At 33.5% G+C, this 25,649-nt stretch overlaps 1 protein-coding gene across 3 annotated transcripts; it reads left to right on the top strand.

The window, feature by feature from the left end:
• Positions 1-383: 383 nt before the first annotated feature.
• Positions 384-25,649, top strand: LOC126855320 (sodium-dependent dopamine transporter). Of its 3 annotated transcripts, XM_050602880.1 has the most exons (13): positions 384-1,043; positions 6,534-6,731; positions 13,325-13,459; positions 15,603-15,906; positions 16,633-16,771; positions 16,978-17,112; positions 19,215-19,318; positions 19,401-19,638; positions 19,886-20,014; positions 20,310-20,510; positions 20,614-20,781; positions 21,182-21,334; positions 25,406-25,649. In XM_050602880.1, exons 2-13 carry the CDS (start codon positions 6,545-6,547, stop codon positions 25,427-25,429), a joined length of 1,917 nt encoding a protein of 638 aa, XP_050458837.1. In that variant the 5' UTR covers positions 384-1,043; positions 6,534-6,544; the 3' UTR covers positions 25,430-25,649. The 3 variants fall into 3 exon arrangements, with proteins under 3 accessions (XP_050458837.1, XP_050458826.1, XP_050458830.1); XM_050602869.1 differs by having other exon boundaries at positions 21,182-25,649; XM_050602873.1 differs by lacking the exon at positions 384-1,043 and adding an exon at positions 2,256-2,417 and having other exon boundaries at positions 21,182-25,649.

Here is a 25,649-nt window from a genome sequence, read left to right as displayed (position 1 = left end):
TTTATATTTTCGAGAACTGGAAGCTAATATTTCTGATAGAAGAACATTTTACAAAAAAATATTTATTCGATTTTGCTGAAGAGACAAACTATTCGATCTTGATTTCTTGCCAGAGTGAAAAATTACTCAGATTCTGATTTCGCTAGAGACGCAAATTACTACGGTTGCAAACGTGTACAAAAAAAAAGTAAAAAATGCAACGTGTATCATGTACATGAAGTTAACACATAATTTCGCGTGCCGCGAAATATTTCTCGTATCTAGTGACAGCGCGCGCGCAGCGATTGACCGTGACGTCACGTGGCCGCGGTAGCGAACGACACGTGACCGGGGCGCGTATATACGCGTCGACGGGCGCTAAAATTCGCCACTTACTCTTTCGGTCCTTTGCGACAAGGTTCTCCCGTTTGTGCCGGAGAGATATCGGCATCTCACCCCTCGTCTCGAGCTCTCCTTTTCACCGTATTATCCTCCTGTCAAACAACCCGTCCGATTGATCTCGCGCGAGAGAGAACGAAGGTAAGGAACGCGATCTTTCTCGCGCGCGCAAGATATGCGATGAAAATGGATTCGGAGCGTCTCGAAAAATCCAAAGACCCCTAATCGCGCCCTTTCGCCATCGTTTCCCCGCGAGAGTATCCCCTCATCTGAAAATGCGCGAGCTCTCGCAAGCGAAACGACGCGGGTGGCTTGCGCGATTCGCCTGAGAGAGGAATCTGGCCGCGCGCGTCTTGGAGATCATCGTTCGTCTAACGGATAACGTTAGGAGGAAAAATCTTCCGCGGGAGATTTCGAAAGAGAGTCTCTGTAAAATACGACGCGGGGGAGGGAGAGGCTCGAGGAGAGGAAAGGCAAGGGACGACGGAACGGGCATGGGTCTGACGGATACCAGTTTCGAGCTACTCTTGACCCTGTGGCGAGTCTTCGTCGTGGGAGTCCTGCCGTGGACCGAGGAGCCGCGCGGTCAGTGTCGCGGTGTCTCGCCGAGCTACAACATTCACGGTGACACCGTCGCTCGTTAATCGTCCTCGGCGTGATACTCGGTAAGTGTTTCCTTCATGTATCTATTATACGTATCTATTATTAAGATCCTTCGATCTTAATCTCTATCGGATAAGATCGAAGGATGAAGCTTGTTTCCGTATCCGTTTCCGGATACGCAGCCTTCAGATGGTGATAGTAATATTTTTTTGCGCTTTTTCTTCTATTCTTTAGAAGCGTATGCTCTTTAGATAATTGGTTATAAGCCATGTAGAGTTATATGTAAAAGAGTTTTTTTTTTTATTGCTTTTTTTATTTGCAGAATTTTAAATGTTATGCGTAAAAATGTAAAAAATACATTTTTAAAAATGTAATTTTTACATTTATCTGATTTTTCGTGTCCAACATACATCTAGATTTTATTAGCACACTAAAATAATTTTAAGGCTTTCTTGAGAACTATTGTATAGTTTCACATTATCAGATCTATCAACGTATAGATCTAATAGATTGTACAATCAAATGTTGATTTTTTTAAAATTTTACATCATATCATAGCATTATAGTTTTCTTCGCATGTATTCTTTTATTTTATTATTTAAAATAATTATTTTTTCAAATTTTTCTTTTATTCATAAATTTTTGGGGCGTTAAATATTCTGCAATTAAATAAAAAAATCTTTTACATGTAACAAATATATATGATATATTATCTGTAAATGATTTAGCAGCCTAATCGTTTTTAATCCTTTTCACTGCAGATTTTTTATTTAATTATAATAATTTATTACATTATTATTTTATACATCAGAGGACAATATTATATATATCGATTGTACGTCATCCTAATATAATTAAAGAGAAATTTAAAAGATAAAAGAGATCAAAATGTGTCAAAGAAAAATTATATATATCTTAATCATTCGAATCAATGTCGCGATTCGAACAAATGCACGATGCTAATATTTCTCGAAATATTTTTTACTTTTTTCGATACATATTTTTAGCAATAGAAATCAAAGTCAAAGTACTGATAAGTCAGCTCTCCTTGAGTAAATTCATTATTCGGACTTGTTGTCGTTTGTCAAACCTGATGCTGATTTGAAATCGCTGTTTAAAAGAAATTCAATAATACTCGCATAATTCATAAGTTCGTAGAAAATCTCCCACCTGAATTATTCTTTGTATATCCCCGACGGATCTCTTCTCCCATCTATCAATATATTCGTCGATCACGTTTGTTGTCGCATCATTTAAATACACGATCGGAACGGAGTTGCACACAATCACTAGTAGTTAGTTTATTATTGTTTAGTTTAGTATTGTTCAACTTGAAGTGCGTTTGATTGCGAGTTTTTCCTTCGCAAATTCCATCGACGAAGAAGAGAACGAAGGTGGTTGCCCTTGCGTACTCAAGACAGAGAAAGGCTGCCGCGGTATGTCTTTATTTTTTACACAATTTCTTGCTAAAGATATGGCGAATTCTTTTGCTACTATGTAAAAATATTTGCGACAGGTTAATGTTTTATTTTTAAACAACGATAAAATTTAACATAATATTCCGTATTATTTTAAACATAAAACTTTTTTAATGATGATTTATAATGTTATTTTGATACATAAAATTAGATATGAGAAATCTAATGATTAACACGAAAAAGATTTTCTTTTTTTTATCACGAAATTTTTTTTCGATGCGAGCAATCCGATATGAAAAATAAATAATTGACGCGTGAAAAAAAGACTTTCACGCGTCTATATTTTTCTTAATAAAACAAAAAAATATTCTTTGTAAAATGTCTTGTAATTAATATATATGAGGATATGAGTTGATTACACAAAATATCGCGTAGCGAGAGTAATAAGAATGTAATAAAGATCACGCTATTTGTTGCGCGTATTATTTTTCTAAATAACATAAATCGGCATTATTCTAGATGTGGAAAAGTACATGAACTATGACATTCTCGCGGCTAATATATTTTTTTGTCTACAATCTAAATCATAGGCATTCACGATAAAGATAATTAAGCCAAGATTCTCAAATTAAACAAACGCGCGGGATATCTCTTATTTAATGGTATTGTAAAATCGAAATAGAGTCGCAATCATTATGACGTCAAAGTTATGATAAGTGTTGTGTGAAGAATCTAAGAATAATAGTCGCGATTTTTTATCGTCGGCGTTATGCCTGGTAAATATTTATATAGTAAGAAAAACATCTAATAGGTGAAATAGTTTGAAATGTTAATTGTAAGTATAGACATTTGCTAAAGTATTGAGATATATATTTAGAAAAAAGATCTCATTGTAAGAATTTATAATTATGCGTATTATTTTCATGCATTAAATTGTACATGATAGTTATCGCTTAAATAATCGTTGATTAAAACTTGAATTTGCTTATAAAAACGAAGCATAGATGAGCATAGATGCTTAATATTTTTTGTGCATTTGTAAAGTATTAAATATTGCATACTCATTTATTTTTAAATCGTACTATTATGCAAAAAGATATTATCTCGCGCTTAAACTTTCCGATGTTATTTAGAAAGCGAGTATTAATAAAATTGATAACTAATTGTAAGATTGATACTTCTAATTTTGTTTATTCTCATTTCCTTCAATAAAATAAACTATTATTTTTTTAAATAAATTGATGCATAAATAATTCAAATTTTTAGAACCTAATCTGTAGTTCAAAATTTAGAGTATAAAAAGTAAATATATCAATGAAACTAGTAAAGAATTTTACATTTATTATTTTTTGAAAAAATGTAAGGACCCACCACACATAATTTTATTGAAGCAGTTTTTATCAGTATATTCATTTGCAATAATTTTACACTTAGTTTTTTCAAGTAGACAGTTAGACGGACATTTATCATGTTTTGTGAATGTTTAAGATAACGTATCGAGATTATATACTCTTCATATGCAATTGTTTCTGTTTAAAAAAAAATTGACATACGTTTGTTTTAACTCGGTTATCGATAAAACATTTATAATAATAAATAGCTAGCTGCAAGCAATCTTAAATAGCGTAAGCCGAATGCTGTAAGATATTTATGCAAATTATCAACAATATAACATCATGAAGTAGACAAAAATATTATCCTGTTTAAGAGAAAATAATCCATATTTTTAATTTATCTTAAGAAATTTGATATATGTATTCATATAAAAGGAAATACAGAATATGAAGGAAAAAGTTAAACAAAATAAAAAATTGATATCTTTTCTTGGAAAATCTTTCTAAGCTATTCGCGTTTTGTTTGTAATTTTTTTTATATTATTATTAACAAAACAAAAATGTGTTTTTTTTATGAGATTACGTTATATAAATTAGGCGCATGTGTTATGTTAACACACAAAATTAAAATGTGCCTGAATCTGTAAACGCGAGTGTCGAAAAAAGTATGAATTTCTGCGATGAACAATTCGCGTCATTGCGGTTTCCTTCATCTATTCTCGAACGTGTATGCATCTACGGATATATTATTGGTTTGTTATCTTTATTATTCAATTGTGATTACACAATTATTCGTATTTCCTTGAAAACTCTGATTCATTGCCGGCGGCGAAAGATCAGTCACCTGATAAATATGGACGCGATAGGTCTTTTACTGTAAGAAAATCATCGGATTTCGATTTCTAGAGAATATTATGATATTGTTGTCGCTCCTTTTCTTACTCATCCTTCTCCTTCAGTCATTGTATCCTCACTAAAACTAGTTTCGGAATATTCGTTAGCGACTGGTAATATTTCTACCGAAATATTGTTCATGCTTCAAGAGGGAAGAATTTTAGATAATGCATTTCAGTCTTTTCTTTCTTTATGAGAAAAGCACTATATAATTATAGCAGATAGATAAATAATAGAATAGATATAATGATACATTAATAGGATAGAGATTGAGCAATTAAAAAATATTGCTAAATAACTCAATACTTTTATTTTTTTTAATATATTATTTTTTTCATACGTCACATATCGATTTTTCGACAGATTTTAGATTAAAATTTAAATACTTAAAATTTTGAAAAATTTTTTATTAAAAATCAAATAAAAATAGAAATCAATTTTTTATTATACATGTATAACTATGTTTTTCCTTCTAATTTATTTAATTTATTTGAATAAAAATTTCATTAAATCATATTTCAATTTACTATTTTTTTTTAAATTTATTAATATTTCTTTTTTTTTTAATTTACGAGTCTCTCTCTTCTCTCAGTCCCACGTCAAGTCACGTTTAGCGAATCGCCTCCGATGTCATGACGGAAGCGAGAGCGATCGATCTCATTCGCGTTGACGGCATGCAACGCGATTTTTCGTCGTCGTCCATATCTTCGCGTCGGCTTGCGCGTTCGTAGGTGTCTCGGCAACCGCCGAATATCAATTAACCGGGTCGGTACGCGTGGATAAGCGTGGATCAGTGCGCGTGACAGAAAACCCGTCGTCGAGTGGCCCCTCGAGGCCGGATCGTCCGCGATCGCCTTTGAAATATACGCTGTTTGACCGGTACCCGTCACGGGGCACAATGAGGCTCGTTGGGGGTCGAGCGTTGTCGCCTGAAGGGCTATCGATAACTTGTCGTCGCCAAATTACACGCCCGCGCCGCGCACGCGACGTTCTCTCTCATACACACACACACACACACAATATACATATATTGTTCGCGAATAATAATAATAATAATAATATAATAACCGTACGCGGACAATTTCCTTCCTGTTGCGTTAACGCCATGCGATTCTTCTCCCACTTCACAATCTTCGCTTCTACCTGCTATGCCTTCCTTTCGCTCAACTCCTTTCATATCTCGCACATTAGCGACCTTGCGCTTAATTATGCAAATGATAGACGTGCACTCGTGAATCATACTTTTAAGATTATGCTCATGTTGTTTAGTTGTACGTGCATATAATTCAAAACTTCTGCTTTTAAGAGGAAATTTTATTTACATCTTTAATTCTTTTGGAGAAATTTATTTGTTATTATTTTATTATCAATTTTTTTACTTTAAAGTAAAAGACAATATTTTTTAAATTTTTTATTAGATTATTTCTTTAAGATCTTGATAGGCTCAAGATTGCAAATTTTGAAATTTTGAAAAATCTTTTTTTAATTCATCTCATATAAATGATGACACGTGCAAAACATTTATTTTAATGCAATAGAACGTTTCCAATTTTTCATTTTCAATATCGCAATTCAATAGCAGCCTTTGATAAAATCAATTAGAAACTTTTTAAAAATGCAAGAAGATGTTATAAGACGCAATTTATATTGCCGAATACAATGGATTGGCAATATTATAATTTTAGTTGTCATTCCGAATAATAAATTATTACCGGCTTTGCTAATATATATTGCATAAGTCTTCACATCAAAATCTTTATTCGAGCTTTCATCTGAATACAAAGTTATAAACATGATGCTAATAATCAAACAAATCTATCTTTTACAAAAGAAATATATGTTCTTAAAAACAGAAATTCTAAATATTGTTATCACTTTTAAACTAATATACGCTGTGTTGTTTCAGATACCGAAAGGATGTCGTTGACGGTGGTGAAGAATATCGCGAAGGGCGGCGGCGGCGGCGGCGGCGGCAACGGCGACAGCGGCGACGGCAGAGAGACCTGGTCGGGGAAGCTGGATTTCTTGCTCTCGGTTATCGGTTTCGCCGTCGATCTCGCTAATGTATGGCGATTTCCGTACCTTTGCTACAAGAACGGTGGTGGTAAGTATATGTCGCATCGACGCGGCACGCTCGCAACGATTTCCGCGCGATTTATTTTCGATTATCCCGCGAGTCGAGTGTGCTTCTCTCTGTCATCGACGGGACGTGGCGGCAGGAATATGATTTCAATAATCCCGCCCTTTCACACTCCATCCTCCTTCTTCCCTCCATCATCCCTCCACCTCCGTTTGTTACGAGCTACAGTTACGTCTGCATGCCTAATCACGTTTTCCACTCGCCTCTCCAACATTAATTTCTTCGCATCATTGATCGCGTTTACTTATTACGCTTTGTTTTTCCGTGTCAGAGAAAAAAAAAAAAATAAGAGCCACATTATACAATCGGGTTTGCTACGTTAGTTACGTTTTATTTTGATTCCAATGATTTTTGTCTTTCTAAAGTTGAGACGATGAATCGATTAATTATTTACTCTCTCAGATCATACAGTTATAAATTCCTTACTTTTATCCTACATCATGTTATGAATCGTTTATTTGACGTTCCTATATCTTGACTTGTCGCGATTAAGTATCATTCTCAGACAAACTTAAATTCGAAATTAAATGGGAAATATAAAATTGTTTAATTATAAAGTCCATATTTCTTTCTTCTCTTATTCTACATTTGACATTTATTCTTTTTTTTTTTTTAAAGTTTTGCGAAGCAGAGATCTTTCTCAGACGAACGAATTCATCTTGCTCCCTTCGATATCCTTGCCGGCAAACTTCGTCAACTGCTTCGTAACGTTATCGTCGTCGGACGTTATTTCGCAGTTAACTTGGGAAGGTTGAGTGTTACGCGCGTCGCATCGTCGAGTAATGTACTCCGGCAGGCGAGCAATACCGGGCTAACCGGTTGACTAATTGGCATTTAGCTCGCGGAAAATGACCTCGGGATTTAGACCCCGCTCGACAAGAATTCTCGACGGGCGAGAGCGCTACACCTGTAGGTGCCTAAATTGGTTATAATTAAAGGGAAGATGTGTAATTTACCGGACGCGGCGTAAATCGTAGCGCGCAACAATGATATTAATCCCTTCTTCACAGGGCAAGTGCGAGAGCAATTAAAATTATGCGGTTATTGCTGGAATGAATGCCGCTTCTGCTTCAAGTGATTTAGCGTCTCTGATTAAGATTCTGATTAAGAACACTACTGAGAAAAAAAAAATAAAAGAAGTTATGTTTGTAGCTTATTATGAAATTGATTTCACGTGTTAGTTCACGATTTCATTGTGCATGTCATGCATGCACTGAAACATGACGATATCTCATCGATACTGCATGCCAATCGTGTTGCTTGCATATGCAAATTTTATAATTTATACGTCGTAGGTGTGCATCTAAGTATTCATGTACTCTTTTTTATCGTACTTTGAACACTAATATTATGAATTTACATTAATAATGCAAAATGTCGATTAACGTTAGTAGCTACATATAAATCGCGTTCTTCTATTGCTACGTCTCTGATTAAATCGCAAAAAGAGAAGAAATGCACGAATCTGCGCACGAAGATTTTTAAAGATATAATGTATTAAATAATAATAATTTGAAACATAGTTCATCACGCGAACGGTATTCACTTTGCAATTAATTTTAATCTTGGTGCATCGTAAATTATTGTTGCGACGTGCGATTAGAAAATTATTTAAAGGCATTTAAAAAGTCGCCTATAAAGGATTTTACGATTACCTCGACATCTTTGAATGTAAATTATCATATTTATAATGTTAAGATAATATTAATTGCCAAATAATAATAATCGCAATGCGAGCCAAGGACAGTGAGAAATGAATCGTAACGAATAAACGGTATATCATACAAAATCGTTTGCAAAAATTGTCGAAAAATTTTCTTAAATTAATAATTCGGTATTTTTTTAAATCAGAGATAACAATTTTTCTTGGCTGATATTTAATTAAATACACACCGTGAGATACAAATATTTTCGCGACTAAAAATATGAAATTTAAATCACTTTTTACAATAATGTAAAAAATAATATTTACTTGATTTGCGTTGAGCTTAATTCCAGTAAAATTCCTTTATTTTTTTGACATTGAATAATTCTGTTCCCGATTTGAATTCTGAGAACGGAGAAGAGCACATTTCACTAGAAAAGAGAGGAAAAAACTTGATTAGTATATATATCCTTTTCAAATACACTCTGTATAAAATCCATAAATTACTGATGACACTGTACGATTAAAATACATCTGCGTTTATCCTCGTCTCGAATTGACGTAACGACTACTCGATTATCATATTGTTTCGCTCTCCGCGACTTCTTTTGCGATCCACTTGCTCTTTACTCCTGAAGATCGATCTGTCACCGCATCTAGGGCTCGATCTTGGAAAATCGAGCAATCTTATTGACTTTTGTTAAGCTCGCTGCGGCAATCTGCGACGACGGCGCCATTAGTACCGGGGGCTCTATCGAGTCCCCGGTAGGAATGCGATTAGGGCTGCTGTCAGTGATACAGAGGCTCCTCAAAAGCGGCTGCTAACTCAATTAAGAGCGGAGTAGAGCGCGCGGCTCCGCGCCATTAGGATGGGCAAGATCGGTCGCTAATTTCCAATTACCTTAATTAATTATAATTTCCCATTCGGGACGGGCCTTTGATCATGGACGTGCGCGACGCCGCTCTCCATCCCGCCGGACGGCGGCTGCGTCGTTATCACCCTATACGGGAAGCGTTGTTAACGTGTTGTTTTGTGATTATAATTCAGAGCGAAGCGCGTACGTATTGACACACGCGTATCGTCCTGTGACGTATCGTCCTGTTTGTCACGATACTTCGACAATGGTTCCCTGATACGGCGACGTATGCGTAACGTCTTCTCGCATCTTCCCTTGCGCGATTCTGAGTAAACTGAAACAAATCTGCATAATCAGACGTGCATTGGATAATGTAAGCAATGTAAGCGCTAAAATGATGCCTGTACGATTGAAATCTATATAAGCTGTTCGAGAGAAATTATAGAGTTGATACATTTTAATTTTTAATATAAAATAAGTTGATGTTTATTATTATATTAGAAGAACATTATTAATTTAAAATATTTGTAACATATATTTGATATTTATATATTTAAATTTTTATTTATTTATATTTTAGTAAATTAAATATGTTTAATTGTTTTAGTAGATTAGATATGTTTAATTGTTTTTTAAGGAGAAATAGGAAGAGCGGAAATGCGAGATTATCATCTACGTATTTTTATCAAGAAAACAAAATAAAAAATAAAATAAAACGCAGAATGCTTATCATCGAATGCCACAATCACGAAACCTGTTTTACGTACTTGCTTAATTATTACGCGACGCCTGTTGCGCCAGGTGCTTTCCTCGTTTGGGTTTCATCGAATTGCTCGGTTATTTCATCACACGAGAACTCTTTGCGGAAACTCCCATTTGTGAAATTCTAAACGAATTATCCAATTTTCCTGTTAGATCAAGTATACGATTTCTGATTATCGAGAAAATGCCTTTGTATTTGAATAATGTAAATGTTATTCATATAAATGCTAATTGAAATTCTAAACCGGTTTGATACATTAATACAGATTACTCAATCGACGAATATTTAATAATCTGATATAATGTTACCTATGAGAGAATCAATTGTCAACAGGAGTGAAAGAGATAGACATTGTAATTTTTTATACAATTCGTGCAAAGTTCGCAATTTTTTCTCTAACGTAGTGTAGCTGTCACAATGATGGAATATAATTTATCGTAAAGCAGAAAAATGATAGATGTATCCTAACATTAACGTATCATAAAAAAATTTTTTTTGAAAGAATTGTTTTTTAATTAATTTTAATTAATATTATGTCAGTGATTTAATTTATGCATACTTATTGCAGAAATTTAATAATTTTACATAAAAATTCCATATAGATTATTTAGATATATAGATTTATTATTCGAAAATTTTTTAAGATAATCAATTTTAACATAAATTTTAGATGTCTCATAATATGTGTGAAAACATTATGGATACAATATTTAGAATACTTATATTTTTAAGAGATGTTCGTTTATTCAAAATAATGCATGTCGACTTTCGTCAGCAGACAATATCAACACCAGCACCTCGACCTAAACCCTCGTATATCTTTTGATAAAAGCGTATTCTGATCGACAATTGGTGCGATTATCTCGCGAGAATGCATTACGTTTCATTCGAACGAGCTTTTCACCTTTGTTCGGGCGTAAAATACAGCTTTAAGCACTAAGCCTTTGCGCGAGTGCATGCTCGCGTTCAAAGAAAGAAAATTGAGCGGAACTGTTGTCCGAGACCGGACGTTTGTTCTCGACATTAGCGACATGTCAAGACAAAAGAGAAAGAGAGAGAGGGGGATATGCTCTAGATCTAAGATAATTCTTGTTAATTCTTTGACCTTTGACGAATTCATCTTTCGGTGTAAAATAAAAAATGATGATAATTAATATATGTGCGCAAACTTTAAATTAAAAAAAAAAATCTTTAAATACTTTAATATAAATCTTATAAATGACAAATTTTTGATAAATTGATTCCGATATTGTATAAAGCGTATATATAAAAGTTGAAGCTTCAAAATAAGAACATATTTTATTTTTACTTATAAATAGTGAGTAAATTATTTAAACATATTACGGATGCTATATGTAAATATATTAGCGGCAAAATTAATGTTATATAATATTTCTATTTGTATAGAATATATCATAGAATTTTTATAATGGAACCATTCGGCGACGAGCGATCTACTTAAAAGAATACGATTTTTAATACGATCGATTCGTGAATTTCAAGGCAAGAACAAGAGGAAATTAATCAAGATTACTCAACGACAATATCCTCCTTAATGCGATTACATCTTCATCGGTACGGAACGAAAGTTCCATCGAAGCTAAGAAGGGAGATCAAGGAAATAAGCATGATAGTCTTATTCTTCTCTTTTGGAGTGCATTTATCCTGTTACATTTATTTATGCAATGTGAACTATATAACGATATTATTTAACAAAATTCTTTACAAATAAAAAATTGGATCACGACTATATGAGAAATTATTATCATCTTTTATAAAAAAATTGTGATCATTGATTGACAATTTGATGCACAAAATTAACATAAATATATATCACACAGATCTCAATGAATTATATTGAAAAAATTTCTTGTAATCTATAAAAAAAATAGTCAATGAAAAATAAGTCATATATTAATATTTTTTAACTATTTTTTTTCCTAAATATCTTGACTGCAATATTTTAAATAGCGCACACACACGCATGAATATGTAATTTAATTATTATTCTTTTATATGATATATTGGTTCGCGAGTGCCGCGTAATAAAATCATTCCGCCCTTTTGGAAAGCCGTTGGGATTCTGCAAATTTGCGCGATCCATATTATATAAAGAAGCTAGTGTATAGGCAGAAAGATAACACATGCGGCTCAGAGAGAGAGACCGGTGAAAAAAATGCGATATGTGACGCACTCATACCAGCGGGTTAGTTCCATAACTGCATTGTGCGTTATTTAGAGCACCGGTAGCGAGGTGCTTTTAGGCACGTAATTCGATAGTCAACTTTCGGAAATGTGGCAAGGTGACATTAACATGGTGACACGACTGAGTCGATCGTCAAGCTAACAGGAACTGTGCCCTTTTTCAAAAATGTGTGACAATTTTCCAAAAATATTTGTAATTATGATTTCTCTCCTCATTTTATAACTTGAAATTAGAACGATATAATCGCTTAGACAATAATAAAATTAAAAAAAAAAAGAGAATATAAATAAAATCTAATTTTTATTTTTGTAATTATTATTGAAATTATCTATATATATATATATATATATATATATATATATATATATATATATATTCTTGTGTAGTATCAATATATTATTATTACATAAATATATATATATATATATATATATATATATATATATATATTAATTTTAGCGCGGTTTAATTAAGAAATATGTTACGTTATTAATATATTGTTAACAGCAAAATAATTTTTTGTTTTTACTCTGCATGTTTAATTACGTCAAAAAGATCTCCAATTTTTATATCATAATTTTTTGACATGGAATTTGTAATCTAAATTATTTTGACGTCTAAAAATGTGCCGCAATACGCGCTAATGATTCTTTAAGAGTTCTTCTCTTTGGGCTACACACTTGAAAATCTCTATTCTCTAATTTGTTCGTTTCGTAACTTTTTTTCTTTCTTCTACGAACGTCTTTTTCCCGGATATCAACACCTTTTCTTCCTCTTTTACTCCCGCTTTTTAGATCGCACAATAATGCTGTCCTGCTCCGTTACAAAAGACTCTTGTCTTAAGATTCAAAGATTTTCCGCAAGACTTATTCTCTTAAATGGACAAAACCGACGGACAGAAAAATTATCGGATTTCATTTGATCGAATTATTATGTCGAAAAATTGAAATACAGTCATCAGATAGAATAGCATTATTATGATTCGATGTTAATTGAAGATGCTAATATTAGCTGAGGATCAAAATTCGATATTCGTTAATATTTAATTATGCGATTATATTTCTGATAAAAGTTCTTTGTTGACAGGCGCATTTTTGGTCCCCTATTGCGTGATGTTGGTGGTCGGCGGTATTCCTTTGTTTTACATGGAGCTCGCACTTGGTCAGTTCAACAGAAAGGGTGCTATCACGTGCTGGGGTAGACTTGTGCCGCTTCTCAAAGGTAAGTAAAGTCAGATTGTTATTCATGCGACGTATTCTCTCTAATCTAATTCTTCACAAATCTCGGAAATTATTAAGCGAAACTAAATAGAAACAAAAATGCACAGACAGCATAGATAAATTTAAAATATTTCAAATATACTATCCGATGATTTATCTTCTTATCTAATCGCCAATTTTATGTTTTACGCGAGAAACTGAGGTCGTGTCTATCTTAATTGAACCATCTGTCAATGTAACAACGAAGATATAGATTAACTGCATATTCGAGTGATGCATTTGTAAATTGAACGAAATTATTCGATAAGTTACAAATCACTTTACAACCCTTATATAATCTTCTAATCATTCGAGCAATGTCGAAAGCGCAAAAATTGAACCTTATGACCGTAATAGCGCCCGACGACATAATGACATAAGTATGAAAAAATATCAATTTATCAATAATAATCAGAGTCATTTTTTTTCTTCTTAACTCTAATTCTCTATAATAAAAATAAAAAAAAAAAATTATATCCACAGAAAGCGCGATCAAACTAAACGATTATCGATGAAACTCACCATTTATTTCATACCTTATATCATTCTGTATCACGTTAGGATACACTTAAAGTTTATAGCTTCTCGCCGTAAGTAACGACCATCGCGAACCATTGAGCGCACTCACATACAACAGGTGAAAATATACTATTACGGGGTGAAGAAATCCGCGAATACAGTCCGGAAAAGTCTTTTGAGGACTTAAGAGCCGGAACGACCCTCTTTACTCTCATTATATTCCCCCGCGTCGCTCCCCGGGTCTCGTTATTCTCTTGTGGGATATTGGTATTCCGAGCTTCTCTGACTTCTCGGTTTCTTTCGGTCTCCTTTTCTCCTTTCCCAAGACGCGGGGGACAATCCGCCGATCTTGCGGCCCCCGATCCGGCGAAACGGAATCCGGCGGAATCGTCGTCGTCACCACTCTTAGCGCTCTAATAGAGCGGAGCGGAGTATATGGAGCAAAATATGTGTGCACATGTACATATATATATATATATATATATATATATATATATATATATATATATATACGATCGTATATATGACGCGGCCTCGTAGATCTCTCTTTCGCTCTCCTGTAATATGTGACCGCGGTTGCTTTATATAACGCGTATAAATCCGAGGAGATCGCGCGCGCGATGGGATGCGAGAGACGGCTCTCCGACGGTGCTCTCCGCGTAAAGAGCCTCCATTTCCGCCGATTTCCAACTTCATTTCCACGCGACTACAATTTCATGCCGCTTATCCCCTCTGTTCTCCGCCGATCGCTGTATCGATCGATCAAGATCCTCCGCGATTCTCCGTACATAAATGGATTTTTATGCACGCGCAGTGCGTCGTATGCGTGATCTTGCGCGGAAGGAAGGTCACGTTGTCATTTGCATAGAGAGGCTCGCGGACTTAAGATATGTATGTTCGCGAATGAGATAGAATATCTTCCGTTGCGAGAGAAAAACGCTTTCTGCAGGCGGTTCTAATCTTTTTTCGCGCCTATTGCGATTACCATACGCTAATCTATTTAGCGATCTCTTAGGTTCTTCTAAAATCAATTTATCGCACGCAATTGGAAAGTTGCAATGAATAATGATTTGAGATAACATTGGGAAATTTTCTTGAATAAAATTGTCTTTTATTTTATATTGTTATATCGTGAGTTTATTTAAATTTTCGATCAAAATAGAATTAACAAATAATTTTTCAGTCCATATTTTATAACAGTTCATATTTTATAACAACAAATCTCTATTAATCTATTAAATATAATAAATGTTTTATATATTTTATAATTAAATATAATAAATATAATAATTGTTTTCCGGTAATTTTTATACATGTATCTTGATTATAACTTAAAAAAAAGAATTTTCTTAAATTGAAAATTTCTATTTAAATATTTAATAATATCATAAAAAAAGAAATAAAAAGTTTTTATCAAATTGTTGCGCTGTAAAAAAATCTAGAAAATATACTTATTTTTCGAGATTTCAAGCGGACATGCCCCCTTAAAATAACAGAGTACAAAAACTGAATACTTTTGCACAGAGAATAACTTTGTCACCATATGTTTGGTGCATGAAAACATGAAAAACATTGTCCTTAATTAGGTATCGGATACGCGGTCGTTCTGATTGCGTTTTACGTTGACTTTTACTATAACGTTATCATCGCCTGGTCGCTCCGGTATTTCTTCGCCTCGTTCTCCACGATGTTACCGTGGACGACTTGCGACAATCCTTGGAATACGCCGCTGTGTCGCGAATTCGACGCAAACATCTCATATACTTTCGAGGATGCAATGATCAACGAGGTAAACGAGAATATCGGAAATGTCACCCGATTTCTGGTCGATCAAAGATCGGACGCTGCTCCAAAGGATAACCATACGAGCGCTGCTCATGAATACTTCAAGTGAGTAGACTTTTGATACTCTGTTTGAGCTTTCTATAAAAATATGTTAATAAACAGTCATATTTGTCGAAAATTTTAAAATTGTTAATGAAATATTTATTTTATCTTATTATTATTATATATCTTATATTATTTATTATATTATTAGTTTGTCTTGTCTAAATCGTGATATATAATTTAAAAATGCCTAAAGATATTCTCTAATAAAATATATAATGATATATATATATATATCGGTTGTGCATTAGCATTGCCAATTGATTGCTTAATAATCTTGTTATAGGAGATTAAAAAAAAAATATGTATATACACATATTTATTTATTAATTTATTTACGATAGTATCAACATTTTTTCAAAACTTCTCGCAGTTTAATTATTTAATTATTTTAAAATATTTTAATATTTTAATATATATATATATATATATATATATATATATATATTAAAATATTAAAATATTTTAAAATAATTAAATAATTAAACTGCGAGAAGTTTTGAAAAAATGTTGATACTATCGTAAATAAATTAATAAATAAATATGTGTATATACATATTTTTTTTTTTAATCTCCTATAACAATCAATTGGCAATGCTAATGTACAACCGATCTTAAATAACTTAAATATAGAATATAAATCTCTTAGTTAGATATAGAATATAAATCTCTTTTCATATAAATTGTACGCACAATAGCTTTATGAATTACAAAACATTTTTCCTTAAGCCGCGCTATCTTGGAGCTACACGAAAGCGAGGGCTTACACGATCTCGGAGCCATTAAGTGGGACATCACGCTATGCTTGCTCGTAGTCTATCTGGTCTGCTATTTTTCTCTGTGGAAAGGCATCTCGACTTCCGGCAAGGTAAGCTGAATGCCTCGTCAGAGATTCGAGGTTCTAAGGACGGACGAGCAATTTCTGCCAAGTACCTTCGATTTTACGCGAAGGTTTAAGAGATACAATGAAGCACCGCATTCTATGTATCAAGCAATGCTCCTTCCATCAAGTGCTATCTATTTTACATGCATATATAGTATTCTAGCCCAGGACGAGCAATTCTTTTGTTGCAGGTAGTCTGGTTTACCGCTCTCTTCCCTTACGCAGTCTTGCTGATTTTGTTGATAAGGGGTGTCACTCTGCCGGGTAGTACCGAAGGCATCCGTTATTATCTTAGTCCAAATTTCACTGCTATCACGAAAGCTGAGGTACGTGTAGCATTTTGTGTTGCATACTTACGCAAATACTTGAGATATTCAGGATTTTCGAAAAGAATTTAGCTCATTTGTCATGTATTTATTACTCTTTGAAATAAATATGTTTTATTAAAATTAAAATAATGCACTTTAAATAAATTTTAATAAAAATAATATGGACGGAATACTGTAATTAATGAATAAAAGATTAGTACTTAATGGAATTTAATTCATGAACAATTCTATTCAATTATATGTATATAATTAAATTTCGCGATAAATAACACAATTTTAGAATTTAATTTATGAACAATTCTATTTAATTATATAATTAAATCTTGCAATAAATAACACAATTTTAAAAACTTTAATATATTGAGATTATATTTACCTGTTTTATAATGAATTCTTCCATAACGAGACATTGAAAAATAGTTCGTTCACAATACGCGGATTTTTAAATAAAATCGTACAAGAGGGAAGTATTGGAATCACCGGCGATTGTTTTATTATCGTTGACCTGGATTACCATGAGCTACGACGTATCCGTGACAGTGACAAAAGGAAAAAAACTTCGGGAGTTAATGCGTTTATAGGATGACGAGCGGGTTGGACGAGCCGGGGTGAGGCTGGATACGACGAGGCGGTAAGGGAAAAATGAGGGGGAAGGAGAAAACGTGCACGGTTAACTGACGACGATGAAAATGGAAACTCTGTGTAGCTGTCATAATGAACATTAGAGTTTGGTCGAGCACGCGCTAGAACGCGTTAGAACCCGCGGCCGACCCTCGGTGCTTCGCGCGCAGAATGCATTTCGACGTACGACGATTTAGCCGCTTACCGTCGTCGCTAAAGTGGGTTTTATATCGGCGAGAAAGTGGATTTGTTGATCGCCATTAATCCGTGGATATATACGAGAAGCCGGTCTGATGTATAGGCTCTTCTCTTTTCCCACGCCTCGAATACTTTTACGTCTCTCATCTCTAGCGTCACATTTCTCGCGAATACAGTGTGCGTCTGTAACATTTATTTATTTCTTTTTTATAAAAACATGCGCTTTATTCCATAACAAATTTGCGTTATAATTAATTTATTTGATGAAGGAGATAGAGGGCAATAAAGAGCCAGCGCGGTAATTTGTGCACACATGTTTTATTACAATCAAATTACATTCATTAAGTGGTAGATACAATCACAAAAAGCGTACATTTTCTTTTTTCGGGCCATTTACAGTACAATTATAAAAAATATATAAAATATATTATGTTAAAAATGTAACAGCAATAATACGCAGAACAAAGTGATGAGTCACTCATGTTACTACAGAAGGTAAATGTAATGAAAAAGATTGTCTGATAAAGTATATTACCTTAAAATATAACCAATAATGTGAATATACCGAACTTGAATGAGTCACTTACGTTGTACAGAAGGCAAAAAAAAAAAGAAAAAAACAGTCGAATGTATTAAAAATAAAGAGAATATATTATATTAAAAATATAACAGCAATAATATGCAGAACAAAGATAAGTCACTCTTGTTGTTAAAAGATAAATGTAATGTAATGAATTTTCAAAATGGAAAAATTATTTTATAAAATATATTACCTTAAAAACCATCGATAATGTGAATATATCAAACTTGAATGAGTCACTCATGTTATACAGAAGGCAAAAAAAATTAATTATGTTAATTTATTTGGTATAGCGAGAATTCTGTGAATATTTCACGAAATATCTGAAATAATAAAAAAAATGTTTACTATATTTTTGAATTCTTAGAACGTTATATTTGAATCTTACGAAAATTGATCATTATTGATAATTTCCAGATAAAAACAAAATATTTAATATTAAATTCGTGAAAGAAACAAGTAAATTAAATATTTTATTATTTTTTATATAGAACTTTAAATAAATAAATTTGAAATTGAAGAGAGAGAGAGAGAGAGAGAGAGAGAGAGAAATCTCATTAAAATGTAAATCGCTCTATTACAATAAAGTTGACATAAATAAAGTTAACATCCTTAGACTTAGCTTATTATATTTTTCGTAAAAAGTATTAGAAAATATATTTTATTATTTTCACGAATATGTTCTTTCGTTTTCTTCTAGGTGTGGGTGGACGCCGCGACGCAGGTATTTTTTTCTCTAGGTCCAGGATTCGGTGTATTGCTGGCTTACGCGAGTTACAACAAATATCACAACAATGTTTACAAGTAAAACTGAATTTCTTTTTACGCGCGCAGAATAAAACGCCTCGTATCGTCCGTGCGTTTCTTATATGAATGTTCTTCGCAGAGACGCCCTATTGACGAGCTTGATTAACAGCGCGACGTCCTTCGTCGCCGGATTTGTTATATTCTCGGTGCTCGGTTACATGGCCCACGCCAGCGGAAAATCCATCCAGGATGTCGCTACGGAAGGACCGGGTTTGGTCTTTATCGTCTATCCGGCAGCCATCGCCACTATGCCCGGTTCGATGTTTTGGGCGCTCATCTTTTTCATGATGTTACTCACACTCGGTTTGGACAGCTCGGTATGACTCTTCCGCGTTACTTCAAAAATCATAGCCTGATTTATTTAATTGTCTATAATCGATAACGACTTCTCATATGTTGTTATTGTGTTTCACAAATCATGAAACAATTTTTTTTAAGTAAAACTATCAACTTTTATATTAATTGATATACGTGTAATAAACCTTGTCTTTCTGAATGTATTATTAAATGCTTTGTTTAAACGTAACGAATAAATTAAGATAAGAATTAATGTGATTTTTATAGTTTGGCGGCTCGGAGGCGATTATAACGGCACTCAGCGACGAATTTCCTATAATCGGCAACAATCGTGAGATTTTCGTGGCATGCTTGTTCACTCTATACTTTCTGGTCGGACTTGCCTCTTGTTCGCAGGTAGATACGCTAAATTATATAAATTTCTGATGTAATTAATATTGATTATTTCTGACTCGATCCTTGTAAAATCTTTTAGACATAAATATAAGAAATATGTCGTAAATAGTCTAACAAGTTTTATAAGATCTTTAAAAAACTTCTTTCAATATTTTTTATTTAAAAAATTTTAAAAATTAAAAAAATTGCATTAGAGGGGATTATATGATACGCTTGTTATTATGTTAAATTTGTGCGAAATATCTGTGATGTGTACACATTATAAGAGAAAAAAATATTGTTCTTTAATATATAGGGCGGATTTTACTTTTTCCACTTGTTGGATCGATACGCGGCCGGATATTCGATGCTGTTCGCCGTTCTGGCAGAAACCATCGCGGTCAGTTGGATCTACGGAACAGACCGATTTTGCGCCGACATTAAAGACATGATCGGATTCAGGCCCGGCGTCTACTGGCGCGTATGCTGGAAATTCGTAGCACCACTCTTTCTGATGGTACGTCACATCACGTGGCAGAATGTATTCATATAGAAAGACGTGCTTATCATTATTTAATATTAAATATATATAATGTTTGTTCTTCTTTCTATATTTTTAGTTTATTATCGTCTACGGCTTAATGGGTTACGAACCATTATCATACGAAGATTACATTTATCCGGTTTGGGCAAATGTACTGGGATGGCTGATCGCGTGCTCTTCTATCGTCATGATCCCAGGTATGGCAATCTACAAAATCTGCACTACACCCGGATCTTTCATTCAAGTAAGTGTTTTATAACTTTCTTCTTGAATGATAATTTATACAAAACCAGTTTAAAAATTGTGATAACACATATGTGAAATTAATTTTATATATATTTATACATTATATTAAAAACAAAATTAACATATTATGCCTTATCTGATAAAAATATAGTTTTGTTAAATCTATTGAGATATTTATATTTAAATATATATCAGGTTATTATTATTAATTAATTAATTTATTTATTGTCAATTAAAAAATATAATTAATAAAGAATATATATAATTATGAAATAATTAATAATTCATCTTGTTGAGTTGTCTAAATTATATTTAAATTATATATCTGATAAAATTAGCTTATTGTTACGTGCAAAAATGACAAGATATGAAAATGCATTGAACGGTAAATTTATCAGAGATTAAAGATCCTGACGACGCCATGGCGGGACACGCAGCATCAGAGGAATGACTTGTCCTCGGTAGCGAATGGTGCTATTCGTCGAAGTTTCTTGGCGGAGCAAGATTTTGAAATTACCAAGGACCACGAATTAACCAAGGAACAGACGGAGGTAATGATTCAATCTCGAGAGGGTGTCAAGGGGAATGATCCACCCCCCGAGCCAGTCTAGGACAGTGCGGTTGTGATTTTGCACGGTGCCCGGTTCCAAGTATACCTCTGCTAGAGGACGATCGCCGAGCAAGGTCCTACGATGACGATAATGACAATTCAAATAAAAACAAGGATCAATCTTTTACACGGATCGAACATGCATGCGTGTCGCTTAAATTTTAGAATACCGGTTTGATTTTGACGATAAAATACTCTCTTTGAGTTATCGCAGTTGGACTATTCGCGCGTATTTGGATTCCGCTTTATTCCTTCCGTGGATGAGAACAGAGCAGAATCCTATTTCGCGTATTTTATTGTGATGAAAACCGTCGTATAGATATAGAATAAATCGAAAAGATCTGTAGAGAAGAGATCGGATCGGATCGCAACGCAATATACGTCATACAATAATCGTCAGCCTCAGTTTCCCTCGGATGGGATGCTCTGGCGATAACTTCTCCCTCTCTCCCTACCATCCCCTGTAAATATAATCACAAGGAAACGCATGAAATTGGAGATGAAATGTCTAGCAAACAAGCAATTGATGTATGCATTTCTTCTAACGAATGATATTTGTCGAGCTATTATTAAGCGGGAATTGCACCATCTGCCCCCACCTTACCTATAATACCTTGGACGACAGCTTTAAATTTAGGAGAACTGTTTATGCTATTTATTTAATTTAGCGTAGTCTATGAAACATCCCCGCGTCGGCTTGCTGGCGATGGATTCAAGCAATTAATAAGAATTACTATCTTTGGCACAAGCTCCCTTTCCCTAAAGAGTTTTTAATCATTTGGCACTATCACGATTTGAGAAATGAATTTTGTTGCTTAATAAAATCATTTATTTCTCGGATCGATGCAGATTATATAATCGCATAAAATATTCGTATATAAAAATGTTACATAGAGAAGAGATTATAATGCTAAGATATTTTAAGAGGAAAAAAGAGATTATACGATCTCGATTAATTGAATGTGATTAACGATTCCTTCCCTGGATCGTACCGTTGTCTATAAAATGGAAAGGGAATGGAATTGAGTTGATCACGTGATTAACGTTAATCGTTATCGTCGGTGCTTCAGCGAGTTAGAAAAATTACATTTCCGTTTGATCAATCAAACGCTCGTCATTCAGGCTTCGTAAGCCTGGACGGTAAATGCTGTGTGGACTATACGCAAAATTATTATATCACCGGTAAGATCAATTATCTGGTTGATCAATTTATTAAATCTTATTGCCGGTGTAAGTAAAAATAAATGCTTCATTGATATTGCGCTCAGTCCTGTATCAAATAACACGATAGAACGATCCATTTTTTTTTACATAATGCTACTATTTTCCATCATGCTTTCATTTTTCTAGTCATGATAATTACACACATACACACATGTATATTATCTGATTATTATATATGTTCATTAAAAATCCAGGAATATATATAACGACACTTTTCCCAATGACTAGAAAATTGAGCTAATCGTTTTAACATTACCACGACTTTATCTATATTAATAATTCATCATCATACGTTGAATTGTTCGTTTAAATAATTGATCCCATATGACGCGTCTATTCGTCGAATCTAATACGTGCCAAATTTTCATTGCATCGTAACATCGATGTGTAATATGTAGTCACATAATCTAGCATAAACATTCGTAATATCATCGTATTTCACGCGCACTTGAAGTTAAATGCGGCCTGATTCTCTCAATTTTAGACGTTAATTCCAGAGACAACATTCAGTGCGTAACTAGAGTCAAATAGCTACATTTACGGTTATTTTATGTGCGTTTAAATCTTTGCAGTTCAAACTAGTTTTGATGGATAAATCTTTCTTATCTTGTTTTAACATCAAAACAAATCTGCGATTGTTAACAATCATATATACATTTCAGATATTTTTTTGTCTTTGATATAATTATTATTATTGTTATCAACGAAAAAAAATAACACATACAAGTGGAACATAAAAAATTCTAAAATTGTATGCTGATTACAACTATTAACTATAATTTTGACTACAACGATATGTGAGGAATCGTCACATCGAATGATCTTTATAATACGAGGCTGTAAAAGATGAAATGTATGCTACGAATACAGGTCGATTCGTGTGGATAAACGCATTGTGTGGGTTTCGTAAAGGAATGTCGGCGACCGGATACTCAGTAGTAATTTCTAGTAGTTTGACAAATCGTAGTAGTTAACGAGTATTCAAACCCTAACGTATGCTCTACTTGTCTATCTACTTCCACACATATGTATTATCGTGCGGTAACTAGGGCGACAAATCGTTTCCTAATTCTCACACATAATGTCACATAGCGCGTAATCTCCCCTTCGTTCGCGATACGAATTCTGCTATGATTACGACAGAACTGTTCATCATTATTCAGCATTAACCGACATATATTAATTGATATATAGTATAGATATTCGATGCATATTCCGAGATATGTAAATATCCTCCGATACGAATGTTTCTAAATGTCTGATTGAGTGGCTGCTTTTTTTTTTAATCTAAACAATTACCGGAAAGCTAAAAGAGACATTTACAATAATTGCTATTTTTTTTTGTATTAACATACATATACTAATTTTCATATTTTTCTTTTTTTAGAAATTTATTTTTTCCGATTTTTTAAGTCAATCATTATATATTATTCTTTGATATAAAAAATTATTTTATGAACAGCTCTACAGCAGGCATCGGATAATAATAAAATTTGAATTGTGGGATATGTTCAGCCAACAAATATGTTAAAAAAATATATGTATATATCGCGTGCTACATCATCGCGAATTCGCGCAAAAAGATCGAAGAGATCGGAGGCTGGGCTGCGCTACTTGAGTACAGATAAGATACATCATCTAGCCCCACTGACCGGTAAAAGGCGACCGGAAATAGGAATAAGCATTTCGAAAAATCGTCGTGATAGTGAATCGTTAGAATCTTGCACGCGATCGCGGTCTCCTCTTCCCTTTTCCTCCCCTACCTCACCCCGCGCGGTTGCGTGCGCGATATAGTTTATAGTGATCGTTGTTTAGATACAGAGAGAGGTATATGTATCTATATATAAACACACATGTAAAAAAATATATATGTATATATATATATAGTGTATATACATACATACACACTTTATATACATATATATATATTTTTTATACACACATTGCATCCAAGTTGCCACCGCAGCCATAGGTAGCAACTCGGATCTTGTTAATACTTGTTGAAACGATTTCCTCCACGGCGGGGAATTCCTCTTCTGCAAGTTAATGCGAAAAAAAAAATCGCGTCGCGACTTGGATAAGATTCTCTCCTTTTCCTCTCCCTCCCATTATTGGCGATCATGCCCGCCCAAGAGCCATATTGGGCTGACATCCGCTGATATATAATTGCACACGTCGAAGAAGATTTTGCACCGCTTTCAATTACGATAATATTGTCGCACAGCACTCTCTAACTTATGCTTTAGTAGTTAGTAGTTAGTATTTATTAATTGATGCTATTTTAACGCTATATTAATAACATATATTAGCGTATATATGTATATTGTTGATAGTAAGAGAGATTGACATGTTTTGTTATTATTATTATATAAATTATTATTATATAATTATTATAATATAAAATGAAGAATAATTATAATTAGATATTTCTTTATCCTGCCTGAATTATGTAGGCGAGAAAATCATGTATTATTTGTTGAAAATCATTAATGATTTTGTACAAAAACGATGGCCATGACTGAGTAAATACTCTTAGGGCATTGTAATACAATAAAGTAACAAATTATAATACGATATAATACAATTTTGTATTAGTTACATATATATGTTTATATATAAAGACACATTTATTTATTAACATTTATTCATTACAAGGAAATGAGAAGGAATTTTTTGCTAATAATGGCAAAACGATATATAAAAGAAATGGAAGAGTGATCGACCTGATAGCGCATGGAGCGTGAGATCTCTCACCTATATATGTGTGTATGTGTCTCTTTGTTTGCAGAATCCTTCCACTACTACTACATAAATTGCCATTTTGTGTGCGATGTTATTTCGAAGTTAAGCGGTGCAAAATTGATTTTGACGTGTGCATATCCTTCCTAAGCTACGTGTCGTAATCTGCTCGAAGACTGCTGCAGCCGCGGCTTGGAGCTCGACCCTAATTAGCGATAACCCGCTACGGCGACGCTAGCGTTACGCATGTAAGGATGATTTTGTCAAATAAAAAATTTTGTTCTCTAAAAGAA

The sequence above is a fragment of the Cataglyphis hispanica genome, chromosome 2 (assembly GCF_021464435.1).
Source record: "Cataglyphis hispanica isolate Lineage 1 chromosome 2, ULB_Chis1_1.0, whole genome shotgun sequence".
Lineage (NCBI taxonomy): Eukaryota > Metazoa > Arthropoda > Insecta > Hymenoptera > Formicidae > Cataglyphis > Cataglyphis hispanica.
The sequence above is the reverse complement of the archived record's forward strand: the minus strand, read 5'-3'. Positions and strand labels throughout refer to the sequence as shown.